This window comes from Strix aluco, chromosome 1 (assembly GCF_031877795.1).
Source record: "Strix aluco isolate bStrAlu1 chromosome 1, bStrAlu1.hap1, whole genome shotgun sequence".
In the NCBI taxonomy this organism is placed as follows: Eukaryota; Metazoa; Chordata; class Aves; order Strigiformes; family Strigidae; genus Strix; species Strix aluco.
In genome coordinates this window covers 149,944,586-149,970,510 of record NC_133931.1, presented here as the reverse complement: position 1 = coordinate 149,970,510, position 25,925 = coordinate 149,944,586, and the positions used below count along the sequence as shown (strand labels likewise).

Genomic DNA, 25,925 nt, shown 5'->3' with positions numbered 1-25,925 from the left:
GAGAGAACCAGCACTGAGAGTATAGGAAAACTTACTCTTTTGTTTAATCATACAGCTATTTATATAATGGCATGATGCTTTCCATGTATATAAATGAATCTGGGTTTTATGAAAATTCCCTCTGAATATTGGAGACTTCAGTTTCTTATTAAATAAACACAGAGCAGCAACACAATATTGCTTCTGTAACACAGCAATACCAAGTCTGATCCATATGCAATGATGATTAGATGCCTGTCTATAGAAAGCTACAGCATATACCCCATGATTTCACAAAGTTCCTAGCAGAATATTATATTGAGTTGACAAAAATATATGTCAGACACTTCAGTTTAATACTTACTTCAGGAAGAAAAGGTTAAGGGAACTCCACTGTTGTCTACTTTCTAAATTACCTCAGAATATGTTTTAGTATTTTATAATCTGTTAAACGTACAACATCCTGTCCTCCATACGAATAATAAAAAATGGTTACTTTCAGCTTGGCAAATACACATTTCTTGCAGTTTTTACAGCATAGCACGTAATGAATTAACTACACACTTGGCAATAAGAATCTAAAATATTCCCCATGCTAGCTGAAAAGGATGCTGCATACTAATTAAAGACTGACATGCTCTTTGACCCTAACCATCTTTCTTTGAACACAAACCCTCTCACATTTCCCAAATGTCAAGTCTTGCTGCTTTTCCACAGAAGCGTATGAGACTTCAAATGCAGCAGAAATGCTGTGTTTATGATGCACCACAGGAGAATGAAAGAACAGGCAATGCTTGTATGTTGACTGTTGCAGACATTCAGGTTAAAAAAAAAAAGCTTCATGAACATGTCAGGCCTCATTTGTTCCACTTATGTGCTATCTATTTTGCTTACATATTGAAAGAAACACTCATGTTAGTGTGACTGACCTTCTTATATTCATTTTTGTTTAATCACTTCACAATTCAGTAATTTCATAGTTCAGCTGTTGTTTCAATGAGATGGTCTGTAACAGATTTGCTGGCAGTCTGAACTACACATAGGTTCTGTCCAGAATGGCATTTTCCCCAATCTTGTGCTAGAAACACATCTGATTTAAAGAGAAAACGCAATGGTAATGAATGTATTTTCTACATCCATTTCAAGTTCTTTATCCTACTCCAAGTTTCTCAATTCTCTAAGTATCTGCCTTCCCCTCAGGTTTGTTCTTAATATTTTCACATTTTGTACACACACCAAACGTCACCTTCCAGGAAGTCTAACACATGCTATCCTTACGCATTTTCACACTGTGGGTGCATATTCATAATGAAGTACAGCATGAATACTTTTTTGCTTATCCAGTACCTGAAAAGTTTCTAACTGCCCTGTCCCCTCATGCTAGACTAAAAAGGACTTGGAAGTAGGTAAATGGTAAATTTGCATATAAACAAAACACTTCTGACAACTCCAATTATTAATGGATAGCTTCCTTTCCTCCCTTCAATGACTGTCCATACGATCATTCACATTGTCACTAATTCAAAGCAGTATCCTCCCACATATTCACAGTTGATTAGGAGTTAGATTTGAGAATCTTTCAGCTGCACAGCTATCACAGGACTGCCAAGAACAGCTTTGCCTCTGGATGTCTCTGAAAGGAAAGAGTTTGCTAATATAGTAGGAAACAAGGGGGGTTACTTTTCAGGTGTCAGGACCACAGAATTTTCTGTGAGGTCAACAATGTAACTTGAACACTGATGTCTGTACCTGGGTCATCTGAGGCAAGTATCTCATTGCAAACTCTGATGACTTGTTACCCAGTTAGTCTCCCTAGTGATAGGCTTACATTGAGTGTAATTATTTTGACTAACCAAAACATAGAAAGAAAAAAAAAATCTCAAGCTCAAGTGTTCAAAGCACATGTGCATCCACATTGTAATTGACATCCAGACAAGCAAACAACATAACCACATATCTTGAATTGACAGGATGTATTACTACATAATAATTATTAAATAATTCTTCTCTAAAGCTCAGGCTTGTTTCTGAATTTCAGTGGTGGCCAACAACTGTCTCCTAAAGTCTGCGACTTTCACAGTGACAACATGTCTCTTCAAAATCACCTGAATCAGACATCTAAAGGGCTGGGGCCATGGAGGAAGGGACCACGAAGTAACCTTCCAGCTACCAGCCAATTTCAACAAAAGTTAGCAATTTGCAGAGGTCTCAAGGATATGAAGTGCCTCTTCATTTTATGAAAATTAGTAGCTTGGCATGAAGGAAAATCCAAACCAACATCCCATCATTGAAAACACAATTGTAACTCAATTCTTTCTACCATCCAGCAAGTAGCTGCCAGTTGTCTAATCAGGACATGTGCGCAGCTGTATATAGGTTCAGGAAAGAATGAACATAAATCCCGAGGAAATCAGGCTTCATTAGTTCTGCTACTCATAAGCATTGTGTGCAACATGAGAACATGCAAATGAAAAAGTTTATTGTGTAAGAAATTAGTCCAGTCTCCTTCACAGTATCTGCCCCCGTACAGACTTGAGAAAAGTATTTTCATTCCCTTCCCTGCTTACAACCTGCATTTATCAGAGTTCTGCCATTTTCACCAGTCTCTCTGCATACAGGTACTGAATTTTCTGACTTCTTTATTTTAAAAAGACTGTAAGACTAGATGCAAAACGCTTTTTTGTCCTTTTTGTCTCTAAATGAAAGTTACTGTTCTATTTGAGAGAGCAAGGAGGTAAAGAAATTTTAGAACATTTTTTAAAGAATAAAATTAATGCAAGCATAAGACAGAAGCAAACTGTCAACAACAACAAAAATCAGAGTAACTACAGCTTACTGCTTTGATAAACTTGAAAACACTCACAGTTTATAGAAATCTAGCTCTCCAAGGAGCCAGGAGAATAATATCTGCCATGGCAACCAAACAGAGCAGTCTTCTGGCACTTTCTGAATGAGCATTTAGGAGGAGATTAATTCAATACTCTGAATGATGAAAGGGCTCTTGAGATCCATAACTGTCTCCCACAAATTACCCTTATTGTACAACTGGATGTTTAGAACAGATTGCACATTATCTATATCGAACTAGAGCTTTCACAGCAAATTTATATGAAACAGATTAAGCCCACATGATGTGTCACACTATTTTCACCCACTCCTTTCAGGGCATTTACAAAAATGGGGATTTTATTAAATGGATCGTTGCAGTTTTGCAGGATTTATTTTTAAATTTTGTTTATATTTAGAAGCTACTGTAAGTCTTTTTACTATACAACTTTGAAATTTCTGAAACATGTGAAAGCATAAAAAGCTACCAAAAAATTCACAATATAGTATATAAACAGACAGCAGAAGGACTGTCACCTAAATGAGTGTTAAGAGTATTTTTTAATGCATTTCATGCTATTTTGAATTTACAGTAAATTCAAGTGATGAGATACCTCAATAAATTATCATGCATCTTCCTACTTATATGTATCAAACCACTTTTTTCATCAAATGCAGCATTTGATGAGCACTGGACAGCTCTCTGAAGACAAGTGTCTTATAGAAAACATTTTAGAAGAGTATATTAAATATCTAGCTGCTTCATCAGAATCTAAACTACTATGGAATCTTGCCTCCCAGGATAAAAGTAATTTGGAATTTTGTTTACTGATTTCCTTATATTGCAAACAATCATACTGTACAACATGGAAAACATAAGAAACTTGTAATAAAACAAGACTTACAGCGCAAATGCATTTACAAATGATTACAGCATAAAAGAGCTAGTCAGCTAGATTTAGGAAAGCAGAAACATGTGTTGTCTCTTCTGAGACCACTGCAAGTTCCTCTCCACAGCCTAGCAACATTGAAGACACAGTACTTCATTTGCTGTATTAAGTTTTCCAGTTGTTTGCAGTTATGAGTAACACCTGAATTGCACAGATTGTTATGGAGGATGTATACCTAAAAATTAGTCTTAGCCAGTCTGATAAAAGTTACTTGAGGTTAAAGATTATAAATAGTATTGGTTCCATTTTGTATTTGGCAACTGAAATGGAAGAAATGATGAACTTTCCAAAAATTTCTAAAGACCACGCGTAATTTATAGTGATAGACAGGGGAAATCAGATGCTTAATCCACCACCATTTCTGAAAATCCCACTTTGGCTTTTGATTACATTATCATACATTATTTCTGCAAAATCCCTACCTTCTTCACAACTCAGAATACAGCAGGCAACAGAGAGACAAAAAGTAGTGAGAGTAATTACAATTTTGAAGATCCAAGACTTATGTGGAACTACCATTTATTTGCAAATGAGAGAATTCTGATTTTACACTACTTAAGTATAGACTATGCTCTATACTGTGTAAGGATGAACTGTGTATCCTGAATAATAAACAGCATGTAAATCACGGAACAGTGGTTTGGTTCTAAGCAGAGAAGAAAGTATCCACTTTGCCACTGAACAGTGAAAATAAGAATAAATTTAGGTAAAGCAACCTCACTCACTGAACATCACCTAACTTATCACAGACTGAGGTAGGAATATTGTGAGGAATAAAAACTGCAGTGCAACCTTGAATAATGATCCAGAGCACAAGGAGCAAAACTGTGGTTTGGCAAGTTCCCTTCAATTTACTAGTCACTTTAGTCCCACTTTACAAACATTGTATCATTAACAAACCTTCAGTCCCCATTTTGATATTGATATTTAATGCTGGTTTAAGTTTCAGAATGTCTTTCAAAACATTAGGCATTTTAAGCATCAAACATCACCAGAAAACCCTGTGAGCTAGATCTTGACTGGGAGGCTCTCGAATATAATGGAGTTGGGCTGATTATTCCAGCTCAAAACTTTTGTGTTTCTTGACTCTTGTAAAAAGTAATGAAGTGAAACAGATTTGTACATTTCACCATTTAGACCCAACAGCAAAGCTGCACAGGTTTTAATACCTATGTTTTAGAAAACAGTTGAGGCTTTCACAACCATTATAATGATAGCTCTCAGAGAAGTATATCTGCTGATTAATAAACCTCCAAAACAAAGCAATCTTTTCCGTATAAAGAAAATTAAATAGGTTACAATTTCATGTTAATATATTTCCATGGAATTAGAAACTGTAATTTGAGAATTCTGTCTCCAAGGCTTTGCAGAAGTACTTACATTATTCAGTAAATTGCTTCTCCCCAATAGTATTGCCTCAAGATCATTATTTTCCAAATCTACTCTTCACTTCACAAGCTAAACAAATCTCCAAAATGTGTTAAGAATTCTAACTGCACATTCATGAAATAAAACGTGTAACTAGAGAGCAAAGAATCATTCGCAAATGTGAAACCTGTCCCAACACCAAATTCTTTCATCTCCATGTCAATTGAATCTCTGAGTTTTTATTCCTGCACACATCCCTCCCTCTCTTCCACTAAAAAAACAACCACCATAAATGTCACTGTTAAAATAATCTTTCTAATTTGACCCTTTGACTTTATTATCGTTTTCTTCAGCTTACTGTTCCTTTGCATGAAACTAACTTCTTCTGACTTCCAGAATTTTATAATTTACTCCTTATCCACTTGCTCAACTCTGACAGAGAGAGCTATGTCTTGTCACCGCTTTGCCAAAGAAATGCTGTCACTCTTTCCTTGCCAGCACGCTTCTCTGTCAACAGTCATGGTTTGTTCTTTCATGTTGTCACACAGGTATGAAAAAGCTCTATGTGAGCATCTGTAAAAAGTATCCTGAAAAACACCCCTGATGTATAAAGAATGTTTCATAGCACCACGATCAAGCATTAATGAGTCATCATGATCATGTCTTCCTGGGGGGCTAAGAGTTCTTCATTAGATCTAACTGTGATTAGATCTGCCAAAATATTGGCCTTTTTTTTTTTTACCACATCCTCTGGAGCCTAATTAGCATATTAGGAAAATAAAGATATACTTCAAGTAGAAGTGAGATAATTCATGGTTAACATACATTTCAACATTACTGTGAAGGCAGGAATCACTCATTTTTTCTACCGTGAAGACAATGAAATTGCTTGATTTTGGTATAAATGTGAAATTAAAAATCAAATGAAGGAACATCTTATGAGTGCGCCATGTACAACTACCTTTCCTGCCACTCCTTCACCTCACTCCACTTTCAATTTCAGATTTCAGTATTCAGTTTTGTTTGCACCAGGCTTTCTTTCCAAACCAGAACATTCTGTTCTCATTGAAATAAAGGCCTTAAAGAACTGAGTATTTTGAGTGTTATAACCAAAATACGTGTATAATGAGGGTAAATTAAATGCAATTTAATCTAGTTGAGAGGCTGGGAGATTTTGTTCAAATACTGAATACTGTGATGAGTGAACAGCACGATTCAGAATAGATTCTTTTCTTCCTTAGTTTTTTGTTTGTGTCCTAATAAAATCAATGTAAACAAACTGCCTAGTGGAACAAGGCTGGCATGAGTACTTAAATGACTTTTTTCAGCTCATTTCTTTTCCCGGATTAATTCCATTGTCACTGCGTGTAGAGCTGTGGAACACTCAGTGGCAAATAAATGGATGTTTTCAAAATAGTCACTGTACAGGGACTTTAAAATGCTTAACAACTGATTAGAGTTCAGGGTGAACTCCAACAAGGCAAAGAGTACATTTATTAAATCAGGTTCATGAAACTCACTGCATTACAGCCTAATGACGCCTCTCCCATGGAGGTCATAAACATTAAGATAAGTAAAACAAAGAAATGCAAAACTGAAAAGATTGGAAGAGTCCTCACACCAAAATTAATGAATACAAAAACTCTTTCAGAAGCAAGCACAACAGACAGAATAAGAAGAAAAGTAGGTACAAAATTTGAGAGCATAGGGCAGGAAGGGGAGGAGACCATTTTCATACACAGCAATCCCCACAAACCACATTTACTTCATAGTCAGGGGACTCTTTATCAAATAAAGGTAACAGTCTGGCTGCAGACTGATGTACAGAACTAGAACACTGAGCTAACTAATTTACGCCTTTTTACCTACAAGCTAAATGCTACAGAAACTTTAACTGGTTCTTTAAGTTATATTGTCATATGGATTTTGCTGGTGATACACTTGACACACCCATCGTTGTGGTCTGACTGTCCTGAAGTCCCAGATGGAGAAGGAACAACCAGCTCCCCATTTCTTTATCAATAAGGAATCAGTAAGATATAAAACTCTTTTGAGGCAAAGAATTAGAATACAGCATGATGAACATAGGCTTGAACATACACCTTGAAGAACAACCTATTACTTACTACAACACGTAAATAATTATTCTTCTTTTAAAAACTGTCCACAGAGATCTCACTCCCAGTGACTAGCATTGAGTTACCATGTGGACAGGATGAGTGTCTGAAATGTTCCACTTAACAGAACAGGGACTGCAGGATGGCTTCATGGAGCAATTTTCCTATGACGTGGGAAGTCAGAACATGAGATGTTCCTCAAGGAGAAGACACAAAACTCAGTTTGCACTAACAAAGCAAAAAGCGGTTGCTCACAAACTAGACAATGAGACACCAGAAATTGTGAGGTGACAAAATGAGTTTTATGGCACTGACATAGTAAAACAGGCTGCAGCAACTTCTGCCAAATGTTTCTTTGTAGAGTTAACGGAGAGCTGCAATTACTCTAGGACCAGCCAACAGACTGAAATAGCAGAAAGCTTTCTGCAGGAGGTTAGTGATTAACATTGGACTGCCAACAGACAGAATTTCCTTCATTTTACACAGCAAGTCAGTCTACACAAAATTTTGTTCTTTGTTTTATGGAGAAGAAGGTTCTGACATACAGCTGAACTACCCCTCTGGCAATGAGTCATTAACCCTACTGTAACGTGCCAGATGCAGCAATGCTGGATATGAACACAGATCCCGACTGCAGTTCTGTGAATTACTATCAGGCAGAAGAGGCAATCAGGCTATGGGTTGGACATATATATTAGCAGAGTACTAGTACAGTCTGCGTCATGATAATGGAGTCTTAGGCATAACCTCTTTTCTTAGGATTTTCAAGACAAGTGTTGATTACAGGATGAAACATCCAAGAAATATCTTTAAAAAACGTGTTTAGTTTGGTTAAATGTCTGACAGGTACAGAGGCTTCAGCTTAATGGCAAATATCCCAAGTCCAAAGCAAAGTGTTTCTGGGCAGAGGGAACTGATACTCCTCCTGGTTTGTGACCGTTGTAGTGCTCTGTCAGTACTTGATGTCTGGAACCCATGGAGAGGACATGTCATCTGTGTCCCAGAACATTTGGATGAAAACAAGCTCCCTGCAAAGACCCCCATGCCACCTGTATGAAGGTATTTTGCCATTTCCCCCACCTCTGAGGGATTTTTTTGAGAGGATGCTGGCAGATGAAAAAGAGTACTCCTTCACAAAGCTGAATTCAGTCTTTCCAATATCTTAAGGAGAAAAGATCATCTTGTAGAGCTCTCATTTGTTACCTGTTACAGTTACTAAATACAGTGATTTCAACCATTTAACCTGTAATATAAATTAAATCTGGCACACTGTCAAGAAGGTGCTGCAGCTCTCTGACAGAAGCATGGAGTTGAACTCTTACTGCTACCATTAAAATGTGTTTCAGAGGGTGGAAAAGGTTCATCACCATCAAACACCTTTCATTCTTGATCTTAAACAGTGATGGATTAGAGAAGGCTCAGCAGATTTCACCGTACCATCTGCCCCCCCCCCCCCCCCCCCGCGAGAAATATTCACACCTCTTTTTTGCACAACTGCAGTTAAATCTACAGAAGATTTTACCAGCAATTTCAAAAAAGCTAGCAAAAGCTGAGCTGCAATTCTCTTTTCCAAATGCAAGAAAATGCTTATTTGGACTGTATATAAACAACAGGTCCTTCCTGCTGGGCCTAAAAACTCCCCATCATTTCACAGTATGGAAACACGTTCCACTGCAATACAAGCTTTTGTATGTGATCTGTTCTTTTAAACTGATACTTACCAACATAACATTCAATGCATTCCTTACGGATATTTGATTTTGTTCTTACAAATCAATATATTACTTTTGAATATACTCATGTGTGTATCTCATGCAAACATGCTGCCACTGCTGTAGAAATAGTGTCGATGCCTATTTTCCAAGTGTGCTGCCTGTGTTTCTGGGCTGGTTTCAGGTGCGTGGTGGTTAGTTTTGGAAGAGCAGCCAGTGACCCGGAGCACCGGGGAGCACTTATGTAATGTGCTTATACACCTTACATAACTTTTATATACTCTGACAGCCACACTGTCTCCCAGATATTTGACTATCCGACAGCTCTTCCTCTCGAACTCTCTCACTATCCAGCTTTTAAGGAGTTATTTAAAAAAACTACTAACAATCATGTCTCACTCCCCCTGCCTCCTTGAGCATACACCTTGACACTAACACCATCATGCTAGCTACCAGCAGAAACAGATGAGGTCTCTGATTTTTGGACATTTTCACATATATCCCCTGCCAGTAAACCTAACTTCAGAAAAATCACATTGTGCACATACTATAGCCACTGTTTCACAGCAGGAGAAACCCGTGTTTTTACAAATGTTTCTTCTCAGTCCTCAATAATCCGACCTTTAGCTGAGTGGATGGCAAATATTAGCTGGGGGCATTCACTGAGGAGGAAAGGAAATTTGTTGTGCAATACTCATCTATTTAACAAAGCTACAACTTTTGAAAATATCTGTGAAAAAACAATTCTTATCAATTGAGTTCTTTTTTTTGGCTGATATCAATGCAAAACCCAAGGCATTTTGCTTTTAAGAAAATAAGTTCTATTTGTCTTTTCTAGGATAGCTACACAGTGCATAATGCTTTTTTAAAAAAAAAACATGTTTGCTTATAATTATTTATACCTTGCAGAAAACAGTATTTGTAAAAAAAATCTTGCAGAAAACTAAAAGTGTAAATTACTTGAACTCATACATTCTGGTCAATAAAAATTTTAAGTCCTGGCACACTGTTGTAATGGAACATCCTCATTTTGCACCAGTATTATTATATTGACACTGGCAGAATACAAAAAGCATAAGTAATATTTTAATCCTAATACAACTAGCACTCTTCTTCAGTGCCAGCTGTAAGAAAGTAGAACCACTATCTTGTTCTTGACACTGAAGTTGGGACCTTAATTGTGAGATATCCTTTCTTTAACCTTGTCAACAAAAATACAACATAGAATTTGAGTTTAAGAAGTAGCATTTAGCAGTAGCATGCCTAGAAACACAGTCAGAGAATACAAGAAAATTTGACCTAAAAAAGCTAAGAGGCTTTGGGCATTAAAGCAGACTCTGAAATGTTTATCTTAGTGTAACAGTTTTGCCCTCAAAGCTACCCAGCATGATTAATGTTTGCTGGAAAACGTTATGCACACAATGTATGAGTAGGAAGAACTTTTAAATGCATCTACTCCAGGGAAAGCAGCTGCCTACATTCAGCTGAACTTTTAAAAACTGCCTATTGTGACTATAAAGATGCCTTTAAGAAAATAAAGGCATACAGTAGTTAGAAAGGAAAGATGTAATTCAACTGTTAGGCAGAAAGCATGGGGTGCAGAAATCTGGTTATGCATTATGGAGGTGCTGGCCAGAACTCCCTAAGTAAAATGCCCCCCTTGAAACACAGGAGAACCCAAACAGCAGAAAGATTCAACCTCTTAGTATTTCTGAGCACTCCTGTCATGAAACAAACTCTTGACCCTTCTACACATAAATGCCTCTAGTAAGAAAGCCAATATAACTAACTACTAATGTAGTAGTTACTTTAAATTTATAATTAAATTAAAATTCTAGATACACAATACAATTTTATAGAAAAGAGTCACACATGAAAATAACTATAAGCAATATAAACCCATTCCTCATCAGTGAGATATTTTCTTCTTCTATAAAGTTAACAGAATTTGGAAGATGGACTTCTAAGTGTCCCAGTCCCAAGTCACAGACATCACCTTAGCTATTTTAAGAAACTAAACAATGTCACTTATGTTGTGACATAACCGCTTGGTGTACTTCAAAGACACAACAGGCTATAGATCAACCACCAACAACTCCTGTGTATCTCACCTAATGACAACTACCAAACTGACAGTTCTCTGACTTTCCAGTTTGTGGCAGATTAAACAATTTTCCATGAGAAAGGGACAGGAAAGTACACGCAGAGCCTAATATACCCCCTGCGGCAGCAAGGAACAGATTAGGTAAATTGATTCACGTACCATACCATAGTGGAAGACCAGAAACTACAAGAACCTTGCCAGCTTGAATCTTCCCAAATTTGGTAATCAGTCTGGCTTTCATTGTGTTAGCAAAATGTTAACCTGGCCTCCATGAAAGAGGACTCTCTGCACTGATTCACATTATTTGGCCATCTATACATAGAGGAAAAACGAGTTAGCTAAAGCCCTGAAGCACATCCACTAATTGTCTTAAAGCAAATTTGCAAGCATCATTAACAACCTAGAAGCAAATCAGGCCATCATGTTTTCCACAAAGTCCATAAAATAAAATTATGGAAACACAAATTCACAGATTCCAGAAGCCAAACCATTACCTCCATGGTAATTCAGTCAAATACCTTTTCTCATATGTAAAAGCTGAAGAATTTTTCCAACAAACCTGATTAGAATATATTAAGACATCTGCAAATAATCAGCCCATGTCCTAAGCACCTAGAATAATGAGTTGTAGCACTTCCTGATGAAGGACACTGTGGACCCTAAAGCTAAAAATGGTTCAAAGGGAGACGGACCAGCATGGAACAGAAAATCACTGAAGATTACTAAATACAAAGAAACTGCATCTGGCTTAGAAAAATCAGGTGGAAAAAGTAGGAGAGTTTTAGGAGAAACCTAGTTGCCATGCATTCCTGCTCTTTCTCAGACATCTGTTTGTGGCTGCTGGTAGAGATGACATACCATCTTTGATAAAAGTTTGTTTTGTCCCTAATACACTCAATTTCTAATCTGGACCAACATTCACCTATTTTCACAGATACAAAATTGTGCCTCCTTTATGCAACCTCTAATTTCAGTCACTGGGCCACATTACGCTTATATCAAGAAGGTTAAAAAGTCTTCCACTATCCTTCCATGCACTAGTAAATACATACGTACATAACAAGGCATCTCTCAATCCTTTTCTTGACAAGCTAAATAAATGGAGCCTTACAAGACTCACATCACTAAATAATGTCCCCTATATTAAGGCAGTAAAGGTTACAAACTGCTGGTTCAGACTGTCACATAACTCAAGAGAATCATTTGTACATGTATTAAAAAGAACTGCTGATACTGGGACAAAATGTGTATAAATCTATCCATGGTAGATACAGACTTCTTCCCACACACATCTTAAATGTGTATTAGCCAGAAAAACTATCAGAGCTTAATCTCTGCAGACCTCCCCATCTTCACCTTCTGCATTCTTGGTACGGCATCACAGCTCCTTTCTAATTTCCTAATCTTATATAACAGATTGAAAAAGGCTGAAACCAAGTTCCTTTGGGAATACAAGTGCTACCAGTCCCTTCCTAAGGAAGCTATCAGGTTGCTTTGGTGGGGCATACACATAAAATGGAGAGAAAATCAACTTAAAACTTCTTTCTGACTGATACCCCAATGCTTGCTTCTAGCGAAGTGACTCAACACGGGGTCATGGTTCTGTCGCCTGATGTGGCATGGGGAGAGAAGGGGACCCAATCTCCCTTCCCCTTCACACACAGAGGCCATCTCTGCTCCTTCCTCAGACACTGGACAACCTGTCATGCTCTGTTAAGGGATCAAAGTTTCTCATCACTTGCACTTTCAGTGAAGCAGTGCCCATCACTGAATAACGTATCTCCACCATGGTTATATAATAATTAGTGAAAATATTACTTTCCTTACAAGATCTACGAAATACACAGACTAAATTTTGCTGGTGCTGCCTTGCCACACATGTATATTCAATTGGGAGTCAGAGCACCTACTTCTCTACTAATAACAGAAGTGGGGCTTTCTGATTTTTACACAGGCGTGGAATGTTTTCATAAAGAAAAGTCTCACATACAGTTCACTATGTTCCAGAAAACAAATACTGAATTTTGTTTATTTTAATCTTCCAAAGCAAATGGGAGAAAACCCCAAAAAGCTCTCTGACAAACTGTCACTCTGGAGGAAGTGTTTATCTTAAAAATATGACCTTTCCTAGTACACAAGGAGCTTCAGCTATACCAACTAGCTCAACATGGGGATGTTGGGCTAGATGACTTCCAGCTGTCCCTTCCAAACTATGCCAGTCTATGATTCTGTGAAATCACAAACTCTTAAAGGTCATGTTTAAATGTAGTCTAGGTATCAATTCAGATATTGGTAAAGGGCAAAGTTATTTAAGACATCACAGCAAAGCTCCTTATATTATGGATACAGCAAGTCTTAAAAAATGGGTGTTGACACAGAACACATATTTGCTAACTATCTATGAATAACTGGGTGGTGTCTATTCTGGTGCAATAGAGATACGTATGTCAGACATGATTACTTTTCAGCTAACACAGATGAACATATGTAGAGTTTGCAGAAGCCTTCTAATGCACTGGAGTGAAAACAAATAAAACCACCTTTGTTGGACCAAGCTGCTTCACATCCGTCTGTTTACTTGGAAGGTTTTCCTCAGCACAAATTTTACTACATTCAAATTTGTGAATTATCACTAATTTTGAAAAGCAGCAAAAGAGAGCAAGTGGACAAAACTGAGCTGCCAAATAACATGCATAAATTACAAGTAAATGAAATATGAATTGTTAATTTGTTCTAGAAAATTATGAGTGGCACAAAAATCCCAAGCCAAAACCCAAATGCTGCCACATGTTGTCCAGCTTGTGAGACCTCAGTGGCTCCTAGGGGACAGTAATCTGACTAAGAGTCAATCACTTGCACTGCCTGCCAGGCAGGTGTCCCCCTAAGACACCTCAAGAGCCAGAGGCATGCAAAGCCCGAAACCTCCTGCAATGCAGCCTTTCTCTGCCTAGCTTTGGAGAATGAAGAGCAACAATTTCACTCATCCTCAACTACAATTAGATGAGAGGATGAGGGAGTGGGAAGTTAATGCTTTAAGATAATTCTTTGCTAACGCTGAAAGGTTTTACAGAAAAAAAGAGTCATCTTAATGGACATTACTAATGTAGAGCTAACTGCAAAATTGTTGCTGCTTCTGTGACAGGGATCCAAGCCATGCAGGATAGGGTCCAGTCTGTGATGGCTGAGGGAATATTCTCTGCAGTAAAAAATCCCTTATCAGATTGAATCTCAAGCCATAGTTGCAGCAGAAAGTAATCAGGAAAGGCAGTGCTGGGAGTGAATTCAGTTGCGGACAGATCAAAAAGTCTGTAGAGCAGTCTCTTACCTTGCAACACAGTCCTTGACTGTACTAAGGGATTTTGCTGTCTCTTGTGAATTAAGCAAAAATGTTCTGTATCTGTGTATACATTGGTAACACTGTTTATGCCTTGTTTATTTGTACATATCTGTGATTATAAAAAAAAGCTGGGGCCTACCCATGAAAATACCGCACCTCTAACTTATACGCTCAGGCCAACAACAGACTGAAAAATAGGGAAAATAACACAGAATGAACATAAGGAGTGGTAATTTTTCTCTTGTCTTTTGAAAGTCACTCTTCTCAATACACTTTCAACTATATCAACTCTTTAGATGCTAGGGGAAGGTACAGAATTAGATACTTGAAAGTGCAAGAAGCAACGGTCCATGAAACCACCTTTACAAAGTACTCCATGATGAAAGTTTGAAAACTATTTACATAAGGCCTACTCTACCATACAAAAAGCATGCGCTACTTAAGTCGTATATATAACATATCACAGTATTCATGAACACTGTGCAATTTAAACAAAATTTACATGTACAAGCCACTTATTTTTATGTTATTCAGACAAGCGATTACATCTCATTTCAGAAGAAAAATTATCAATCCATATATGTAGCAAGGACTTGCCCATTTGGCATATCTTACCCACCTCACTGAAATCACACACATACAGTGAGTGCTATTTCTCATACAACAAAAAGTATGAGTATTCAAGGCAGCATCAGTAGGCACAGAGATTTTTTCAAGTTCAAAATGAATAAAACCCCAGTGGCTATGTAGGCAACGTATATATATTAGATACTTGTTCTTAGAATCACCATGATTAGGCTGCACAGCACGTGCAGACTCAGTCATGGTGCAGGTGTCATCAACACATAGATATGAATCCACTTTTAGATTTTTGTCTCTTTTTCAGGAATTCTGTGGATTCCTGCTTTTTGATCTCCAGTTAGTCTCAGAGAGTTCTCCCTGAAGACAGGATGACAGAGATTTTCTTGAGGGGGGTGGGGGAGTAATCAGGTAATATTTAAACATCTAAAATTTGACTGAAATAATTTCTGAAAAGTTGAGATATATCCTATTTGCTGTCTTCCTGGTCATAGAGAAAGCTTTCCACAGTCAAGTTCAATTATTTTGATTAAGCTAGCATTTCCTTTAAAGGCTTATTGTTCTCACTGGGATCTTTTGAGGTGGCATAGGAAAAGGATATTTAAAATGTTAGAGGCCTGTAAGACTCCACAGCTGCTTGCAACAAATACTTTTTTTATCACCAAGTTCTATTCAGGTCTATAAAGAAAATTTCATTATCAAATAATGGTAAGTATAATCTTGTGGGACTCTTCATTTGAAGGAATTTTTACAAGACAAGAGATTTCATTTTTTCTCTCCCTCTAGTCCTTCACCTCCTCACTAACAGGTGAAACCATTTAGAAGTCTGTAACTACAGACACATGAATGACCTGTTGAAAGCTGGTTACCAGAGTTCCTGAAATCAAATCTCACTGTGCACATTACTCTCATTTGTATGGGAAGTGGAATAGCCTCTTCCTTTGTATTCAAACCAGTTCACATATAATTGGGATCCCCTCTGGGTTCTGAAACTATGAAAACCTGATGTAGCTGCAGTATTCTTACAGTAGGAACAATTTAAACTTAGTTTTTATCCTATCCCCTTACTCCAGGTTTCCTAGTTGAGATTGTATCTTGTCAATGATCTGGGATGTCTGGCAAAAAAAAAAGAGGACCAAACTGATTGATGTTCATTCCACCACCAGGCTCTAGGTCAGGATTTGAGAAAGGTAAAATGGGTTATCTTTCCAGAGACACTCAGCTGCTACGGAAACATAACTTGATGGAAAATTTTACCCCTGGCGATAGTCACAGAGAATGAATGGATTGTTGGAAAAGAAAGTTACACCTGCTGGGAAGTTGGTGCACTGTTTGTTTCTGTTCCCATTAAGAGCATGCAGAAGTATCAGCTACCATCGCATTATACTCATATCTATTTAAAAGTTTATATTTATACTGTTAGCTTGCAAGGGTCCTGTATTTAAATGTTTAACTTATCTGCAAACCATGCAGACTTGGTGTCATCTCACCTTCAGTTGAAGAGTCACAAATGGGGACACAAAAGCCTTCTTGCCAAATTAATGGGCTTGTGATTTTACTTTTTTTCTTAAAGGATCACCATTTATTTCGGTTTTGCTAACACTTTTACATTGAAAGTAATTTTCAGAAACATACTCTCAAGAAAGGTCCAGCTTTAAAGGAAGTCATGTTTAAAATGCACTGGCAAAACTATGTTTGAACACAATCTGTTCTCCTATGACTGGGTGCAAGTCTTTCTATGCTTTAAAAACTATGTTATGAAAATGTAATGAATCTTACTTGCATTATATCCCCATAGCTACCAAACACATGCAAATGTTATATTGACATGTCTGAAAGTATTCTGACTGTTCTCTAGGGAAAAACTGCATCTGTGAAGTTGTATTAACAGGTTTGGACTCTTGAAAAAAACTTATAGCAAATAACAATGATTAGTAATGGTTCTATTTTAACATCACCCATGAGTTATGTCTGATTACACAAACCAGTGGAGCCTATCAAAGAAGCACAGGCACACATTTTTGCTGAAAAAAGAGGTCTTGTTAAAAATACTTTTTTTCTTTAGAAACAATACTGGTTTTAAGGATTTTTTGTGGTCAAAACATAAAGCAAGTGTTTTATTTAATCTCATTCTGTTTTAACCTAAATTCAGTGTTTGAGCTCAAGTTTCACCAGTCTTTTCTACAGATTGATTTGCAAATCTTTAATTATTTGAATGAAATCTTTTCATTTCAGCTACTTTCCTCCTGTCTGACTGCAGCCTTGTCTTTGCTCAGCATTGCCAGCGAGCACGGAACAAACTTCTGCTTTTATTATCGGGTGTTTCGAGGGTAGTCCTGAAACTACAGATAGTCCTTTTCTGAGCCCTCTAATTCTGGCAATTATAGCACTGAATGAGGCAGAAATCCACTAAGTTTGTTTCAGCCTCACAAAAACTGTCTTCAGTTCCCATTTCATAAGATAAATAAGAAGGATGTTAGTAACTAACAACTCGTGCTCTCCCAATGTTGAATGGTTAAAAAGGCCCCAAGATCCTGTTCTCTTCCTTCCCCTGCCAAAAAAGAAGGGTCCTTTCTGAGGCTCACTGATAGTTCAAGCAGCTATATCAGCCCATCACACCCACTGCCATATTCTGAGACACATGACATGTTAGCAAATAGAAAATCTCTGCAAGAACAACAGCTTGAAGAGGTGCAAGGAGCAAGCATAAATGCTGCCCAGAGCAGAAGATCCTTAAGTTAGTAGAATCTCTTTGTTTTGCTCTGAGCTACCAAAAGCTCTTCCCAGAGAGGCTGAGCACTTGTAGCAGGACAGGGACCACTCAAACTTGGTGTATTCCTTCTGGAAAGCACATGATTAGTGCTGGTGGATACTATTCCTAGGGGAAACAGCAAGGTCCAGCCATTACAGCCAGAAACTAGAAAGTTTGGCATTATTAGAGCTGCTGCAGTGCGGTGAATTGCAATGTTAAAGCACTGAAATTACTTGAAGCAGAAGGTTTTTACTGGAGAGAACAGCAACTTTTACATGCCAAAATGCCTGTAGAAGGAGGGAGAAAGAGTTTAAACTATCCATGTGACTGCACCTAGGCAAACAGATACCTGCCTCTTTCTGTCATTGTCACCATCCCTTTCAAAAAGAATCTAATTAATGCACTATCATGTCTTGAATAAGCTTTTGGTCAATCAAGATGATGCAGAGGTCTGTCACAGCATTCTTCATTCCTTGCATTTGCTGCAGAGGGAACTGAGACAAGAGACCTGTTATCAGGAAATGGATGACATTGCTGTAGAGATCCTAGTGAATGTCGCACCTACTGTTGCTTTGGAAAACTTGTTATTCTGATGGAAATCATTAAGAAGGAGCAGTGCTGACTTACAAATACCTAAATCTCACTCTAAAGCAACTGAAACAGTTGTTTATGGATATTCAGACTATACCACTGTCACTAAGCTGTTCTATGTAGATAGTACAACCACCATGGGAGATACCGTATGGAAGATCAAAAGGTCTTTCTCCACTTGGCCCAGGCTGAATGACTACATTGCTCTATCTCACTCTGAAAAGAAATACACCAGGGAGGACAAAGGAGGCATATTTTCATGGCTGGTGTTCAATAAGCTTGACCCTTTTCATTACTGGCAGTTGAGGATGGATGACAACTGTCCATCAGCTGATGAGGCCCTTTGCTCATGAGCATGTTATCTATCTGGAGTCTCCTGGTGGAACATTTACAGATGGACACCAGATATCCAACAGATGGACACACTTATTCAGAGCAAGCACTGAAAGGCTTCACTTATCAGAAGGAAAAGGCATTCCTCTTAAAAGATACTGGCCACCAATGGCTGGAACACTAAGAAAGGAAGGCAGAGCACAGAGATATGAGATGTTTATAGCCTAGGTCCCCTTGGAGGTAAGGGCAGGGGGTGGGGAGGGAGCTGGGAAGGGATGTACAGAACAAAAAATCCTCCACATTCACATTTCTGTTCCAGCTTATGGACAGATTTACTTCCCCTGTATTTCCTCTGAAAAAGCAAACTCTTGCACTAAAATTTATTTCTCTATTGTTGCTATCAGGGCTATGTTTATTCTGCTGAGATAGTGAAGGAGATGCTATAAGGAAAAAAAAAATCTTTATCCAGTTAATATAATTCAGATTTTTTAATGCAAAAGTACCATAAAAAACACAAGCATTTTTAGATCAATAAGCTTTTGTTTTCAGAGGTAATAGTGATGCTATCTAGGTAGTTGCACTTTGTGAAAAGATACAGCATTCCCCGGCATTTAAAACTTTACTTTTCCTTGAAAAGTGGCTAGTAGTTATACATCGTGTTGGAGCTGCTACTCTCTGTATTTCACATTCAGAAAATAATTGCATGAATAATGATTTTCCCCCAATTTGTCTCTCATTTGCGTTGCCTGGGTCTAGTTTCGGTGCATAAAGAAGGTATTAATTTGATGTTTGCCTCAACTGGAAGAAGGTAATACTGGGAAGATCTCATAATACCTGAAAACATGACTTTAATCTAGCCCACAAAATGCAAGTTATGCTGTTTAATCTGTGGTTATCTTGTGTTTCTGGAACTTGTAGACCTTTTATAAGGATAGACTGCTGACCCATCTCCAACCATGAGAGCCTTTTGTCTATTCACTAAGCTTTGATCTGTCCAGAAGCTAAAATGCTTATCAGTGTAGCTTTCATTGTCACTGGCCCAAAAACGCTAGATAGTGTCCTCACACTAGTTTTACAGCAGTGGTACTCACCTACGCCTATCATAATTCCCGAACCACTTAAGAATTAACTGACTGTGCCCTTGATGCTTGCAGGCACACCTAGACCTGGTCTATCTTCCTTAAAATAGGAACTAGACCCAAGAGCATGGCATGCTTCCACACTTGCAAGAAATAGATGCAACAAGAGCAGAGTACTGCAAAGAAGCAAGGGGACTCTCAGGCACCTCACCCCACTGTACTAGCTAGCTACTTCCCTAAGAAGGATCAGGATGTTCACCAGGAAAGGGTACAGCAGGCAGTACCCATTTCTAGTTGCTCAGCATCCAGGCTTCCTTCTAGGTGATAAAGAAACTGGCGATACTTTAGGGAATGTGAATGGAATTGTTCCTGCTCCTCTTCCAAAAATCTTGATCCATATTCGCTTTAGTTCTTTATTAAAGAGTTCACATTAATTTATTCTCTATCCCAGCCCACACAAAATAGAGTCTAACCAGCCTCCTCTACCATTCTTTACACTGAAGGACATCAGGGAAACCTGAAGTAAAGTCTACAGATGTAGCACATTCCCCAGTTTGATCCAGAAAGATTAAGGTATTTTGTCTTGAGTTATGACAACAAACTTTGTTATGACACTTCGAGTGCATCATAACAAAGTCTTTTCAAAATAGATCAAATTATTACAACACATTCAAGCATCTTTCAACAGTCCTAACACAAACTATGTAAAGAAGTGTTTCAAAGAAACATTTCAGAACTTCCTAAAAACCTTTCTTAAAGTTTGAGAACTTCAAAACAAAACTATCATTCCAATATGAAATTATTATTTTTTAAATTACGGCATTTTTCATCATGTAGGATATTTTAACAAGCTCTAATGATGATCGATCATCTATATTAGGGAGCTGAGACACTGTGTTCCATAAAATCCCTTTCAAATAGGCACTAACTCAGTCTTCAAATGGATTTGAACACAAAATAGTCACAGTCCCACTGTACTAGGTTAAAAACCAATCAGCTTAGCATTAATGAAAGTGTAAAGGTGCTCACGCTGTCTGAAGTTAAGGATCCCAAGCATAATCAATACAACTGTTCAAAGCAGCTGTATTGGGAAATTTTCTCTCCATGCACTATATATGGAGCCTAATAATCTATTTTGGCATCTTACAGGCATCTTGGATAGTGTTAATACCCTTCTAATAGCTACATCCCAAGACAGCAGTACTCTAAAAGCTCATGGTAAAATACAACAGCATGCATGTCTGGATAGTATCAGGAAGGGAATGTGACACATACTTGCACAAATGTATATAAACCAGTTTCTCCGTAACATATGATCCCACAACACATTTGCCCCAGACTCCTGTGTCTGTTTTTTTAAACAGTTGTTTTGAGGGACTTCGTTGCTGTTTCTTGCTTGAAAAGCATAAATTACCATGATGACTCTCAGTACCAAGAGGAAGAACTAGAAAATGTGCTTCTAAAACAAATGCTTCAGGACCTTTTTGCATTGCCAGTGTGTTACTTTTAAATGCAGGTATCTTGCACTCAAAAAACTAAGGCAGCAGAAAAAAAAGCCCAAATTTTGACATGTCTATGGGATACATAGCACAGTAGCAATCAGAGGAAATCTAAGAAGGTGATGGTAGACACTTGATGTTTAAAGTACCTACCAAGGCACCTGAAAACCAGCCAAAATTCTTCCTGGGTCCTGTAGGAAGCCTGGAAGTATTAGGTGAGAATTGCCAGGCTTCTGGTTCTTACTGAAATTCATACTCACTTTTTACCACTGAATTAATGAAACAACCCTGAAGAACTAGGAATCAGGCATGTATTATTGTAGGGAATGCACAGATTCAAGGATAGGAGATCAAGTCCTAACTGCTGACATGCACACTCATAGTGAAAGAGACTCCATTTATATTCCAGTTAGCACGTTATAACCAAAGGTGACTATATTCAGCTGAGCTTCAGGTTCCAGTGGATGACCTAGTTTTGCCTGTCTACAAAATGAAAACAGAGAATGAACAACTAAAATAGAATTTTTTAAAAAAATTTTTAATTTTTTTTAATTAAAAAAAAAAAATTTAGTCCTGTTCCTTTTAATATTATCTAAAAAGTACATGAGATCCATGACCAGCTCCTGGTAACTTCACACTGACATACTAGAGGAAGGCAAAATAAAACTATCAGGCATTCAATTCAATTGTAATTTGGATTTTGTTTGTTATGGCTGATTATGGAGGACAGTGCTGACCTCAATAGTGATGTTCTAGTATCACACAAAACTGTGGGGTTTTAACTAGAAAAGGCAGTGTATTGTTTAGAGGCTGTTTGTTCAGAATTAAAAGATCATTTTCTCACAGGCAGCTATAGTAGATGTTTTAAAAAGTAACCTCCCATTCTACACAACAAACACAGCATAGAGGAGGTTATATATCTGTATGTGGAGCACACAAAGAATAAGTTCATGTAAAAAACAGTGTAAAAAAAAAATCTGAGCTAACAATGAACAGGGGAACCAGTCTCTCCAGCTCCATTTTTTTTCCGATATGTATCACAGAATCATCTAGGTTGGAAAGGACCTTGAAGATCATCCAGTCCAACTGCTAACCTGGTACTGACAGTTCCCAACTACACCATATCCCTCAGCGCTATGTCGACTCTACTCTTAAACACCTCCAGGGATGGGGACTCCACCACCTCCCTGGGCAGCCCATTCCAATGCCTAACAACCCCTTCCGGAAAGAAATGCTTCCTAATATCCAGTCTGAACCTTCCCTGGCGCAACTTGAGGCCATTCCCTCTTGTCCTATCACTTATTACTTGGTTAAAGAGACTCATCCCCAGCTCTCTGCAACCTCCTTTCAGGTAGCTGTAGAGGGCGATGAGGTCTCCCCTCAGCCTCCTCTTCTCCAGACTAAACAACCCCAGTTCCCTCAGCCGCTCCTCGTACGACATGTGCTCCAGACCCTTCACCAGCTTCGTTGCCCTTCTCTGGACACGCTCGAGTAATTCAATGTCCTTTTTGTAGTGAGGGGCCCAAAACTGAACACAGTCATCGAGGTGCGGCCTCACCTGTGCTGAGTACAGGGGTAAGATCCCTTCCCTGTCCCTGCTGGCCACGCTATTTCTGATACAAGCCAGGATGCCATTGGCCTTCTTGGCCACCTGGGCACACTGCTGGCTCATATTCAGCCGGCTGTCAATCAACACCCCCAGGTCCCTCTCTGACTGGCAGCTCTCCAGCCACTCCTCCCCAAGCCTGTAGCGCTGCTGGGGGTTGTTGTGGCCCAAGTGCAGCACCCGGCATTTGGCCTTATTGAAGATCATCCAGTTGGCCTCAGCCCATCGCTCCAGCCTGTCCAGATCCCTCTGCAGAGCCTCCCTACCCTCGAGCAGATCAACACTCCCACCCAACTTGGTGTCATCTGCAAACTTACTGAGGGTGCACTCGATCCCCTCATCTAGATCATCAATAAAGATGTTAAACAGGAGTGGCCCCAAAACCGAGCCCTGGGGGACACCACTCGTGACCGGCCGCCAACTGGATTTAACTCCGTTCACCACAACTCTTTGGGCCCGGCCATCAGCCAGTTTTTTACCCAGCAAAGCATGTGCCCATCCAAGCCTCGAGCAGCCAGTTTCGCCAGCAGAATAGTGTGGGAAATGGTGTCAAAGGCCTTACTGAAGTCAAGGTAAACTACATCCACAGCCTTTCCCTCATCCAATAATCAGGTCGCCCTGTCATAGAAGGAGATCAGGTTTGTCAAGCAGGACCTGCCTTTCATAAACCCATGCTGACTGGGCCTGATCATCTGGTTGTCCCGCATGTGTTGTGTGATGGTACTCAGCATGAGCTGCTCCATCAGCTTTCCAGGCACCAAAGTCAAGCTGACAGGCCTGTATTTTCCTGGATCATCCTTCCGACCCTTCTTATAGATGGGCGTCACATTGGCCAGTTTCCAATCTGTTGGGACCTCCCCGGTCAGCCAGGACTGCTGGTAAATGATGGAAAGCGGCTTGGCGAGCACCCCAGCCAGCTCCTTCAGCACCCTTGGGTGTATCCCATCTGGTCCCATAGACTTGGGTATGTCTGTGTGATGCAGCAGGTCACTGACTATCTCCTCCTGGAATGCAGGGGGGTCATTCTCCCAGTCTCTGTCTTCTGGCTGGGGAGGCTGGATTCCCTCAGTACAACTAGTCTTGTTATTAAAGACTGAGGCAAAGAAGGCATTAAGGACTTCAGCCTTCTCCTCATCACTTGTTACCATGTTTCCTCCTGTGTCTAGCAGGGGATGGAGGCTCTCCCTGGTCTTTCTTCTGCTACTGACATACTTATAGAAACATTTCTTGTTGTCCTTGATTGCTGAAGCCAGATTAATTTCCAGCTGGGCTTTAGACCTCCTGATTTCCGCCCTGCATAGCCTCACAGCCTCTTTGTAATCACTGTGAGTGGCTAGCCCCTTCTTCCAAAGGCTGTAAACTCTCCTTTTCTCCCTGAGTTGCAGCCATGTAAGCTAGCTTAGAAATCTTATCTAGCATGGTACAGTCAAAAACTCCTAAAGAATGCTGCCACTGCAAAACCAGCTCCGTAGAATCTCTGTATCCTACTGAAGCTAATCCCATATGATTCTTCATCTCTTGTGATCACCACCACTTTCTATAGAATCATTTGTCAAAACAGAATTTGTCAGTAGAAAAATCTAGTTCCTTATTTTCCTAAATTGCTTTGTAGTGCTTGCTATGTATGTTGTAAAATATACCTTATTTATGAATTAAAATAAGAATATTTTATGGACAATAAAATAAGGCAACATTACCATTCCCTCATACATACTTAGTTCTCAACACAATTATTTCAAACATGTTCAGCCTGTTCACAATTTCTGTTAATATTAGAGCCAAGTTCACTGTTGATTTGTGATTGTATTTCAGCAATGAAAGAAATCCTGGTGTTGCAACAATAAGCACCTCCAGAGGATCAAATGAGGTTTCATAGAGCCCAGTGTCCTTTAGAAGTGACAATATAAACAAAGTATGTTTGCACACACAAGCACAACAGATGTAAGTTGCTACATTACTAGCCATACCAGCAATTTCAAGCTGTCTGAAAAGGCAGGCCATTTTTCCTGGTGTTGACTCACATACATTGGTGGATTGAAAGGACAGATGAATCTGTTAAAACTTCCAGCTCTCTGCTCCACTTCTTAAGCAGTGATGGATTAACAGAAAATGAAGCAGTATCTGAAATGCTACAGTTTACAACTCAATGTGTACAAGTAAATCAGTGCTGTTTTCTCTTTGTTTAATACTCTGTGCTGTACACTGTACTACCAGTGACGCTTCAACCCCCACTCTGTCACCATAACCTGTGGGGTAGAGGTGGAACAGTTTTAGCTAGTTAATCTTAATACAATGTAAACAAGACTTTCAAAACCCTGGGATTTACATGTTTATTCACCTAAAACAAAAGTTGAATCTCCCTAGCTTCCTTCAGGCCACCAATGCTTTTCACTGTTCTACATGTCAGTTGCTCTTACCTGTTGTTTGAGAGCCTCTAGAGATTCAAATTCCAATTTGGCTAGTTTTATCTGGATATCTCTTGGTTTATCCGGAATGACAAACGCCATGATAAACTTTATTGCTAGTAGCAAGTGCTGGAAAAAAATTAAAAAGAAAAATATTGTTTCTATAGAGTTTGAAGCATGGAGAGAACAGCATAATACTATTTCCAAATTTTAGTAATAGAGGTATAAGCAATTATTTTTTTGTGACATGTACAACACAGCATACTATAACCACACCGAGCCTCTGCTACTCCATACTTTTTTCTATTTACAGTCATTCATAATTTGAATATAGTTTGTCTTATTTTCATAATAATCCTATTTTCACTATGTACTATAAATTTCTAAATCAATTTTGTATTTGTGATTTCAGGTAACATAATAGCTTTTAAAACATATCACTGGTGCACAGAAATTGAATTATGGCACCCAGCACGTGTAGTTTCATAGTGAAATTTTCACATATATATACACACATGTAAATATAATTCCACATAATTAGATTCAATTGTAACAACATACATATGTGCATGCACACACATACAGTAATACAAACGAAACAAGCACATTGTAAAACATATGAACAAACACAGAATTTCTGCATTAGAGACATTACTGAAAACTAAAAGCACTCCTGAGAAAGCATCAG

At 38.6% G+C, this 25,925-nt stretch overlaps 1 protein-coding gene across 2 annotated transcripts in view; it reads right to left on the bottom strand.

Moving 5' to 3' along the window:
- Nucleotides 1-25,925, bottom strand: part of ANO10 (anoctamin 10) — a 129,864-nt gene that overhangs the window by 17,693 nt on the left and 86,246 nt on the right. For both annotated transcript variants that reach the window (XM_074839543.1, XM_074839552.1), the window contains exon 12: nucleotides 25,250-25,366. In XM_074839543.1, coding sequence (XP_074695644.1) covers nucleotides 25,250-25,366 — 117 coding nt within the window. The remainder of the gene's footprint in view (nucleotides 1-25,249; nucleotides 25,367-25,925) is intronic.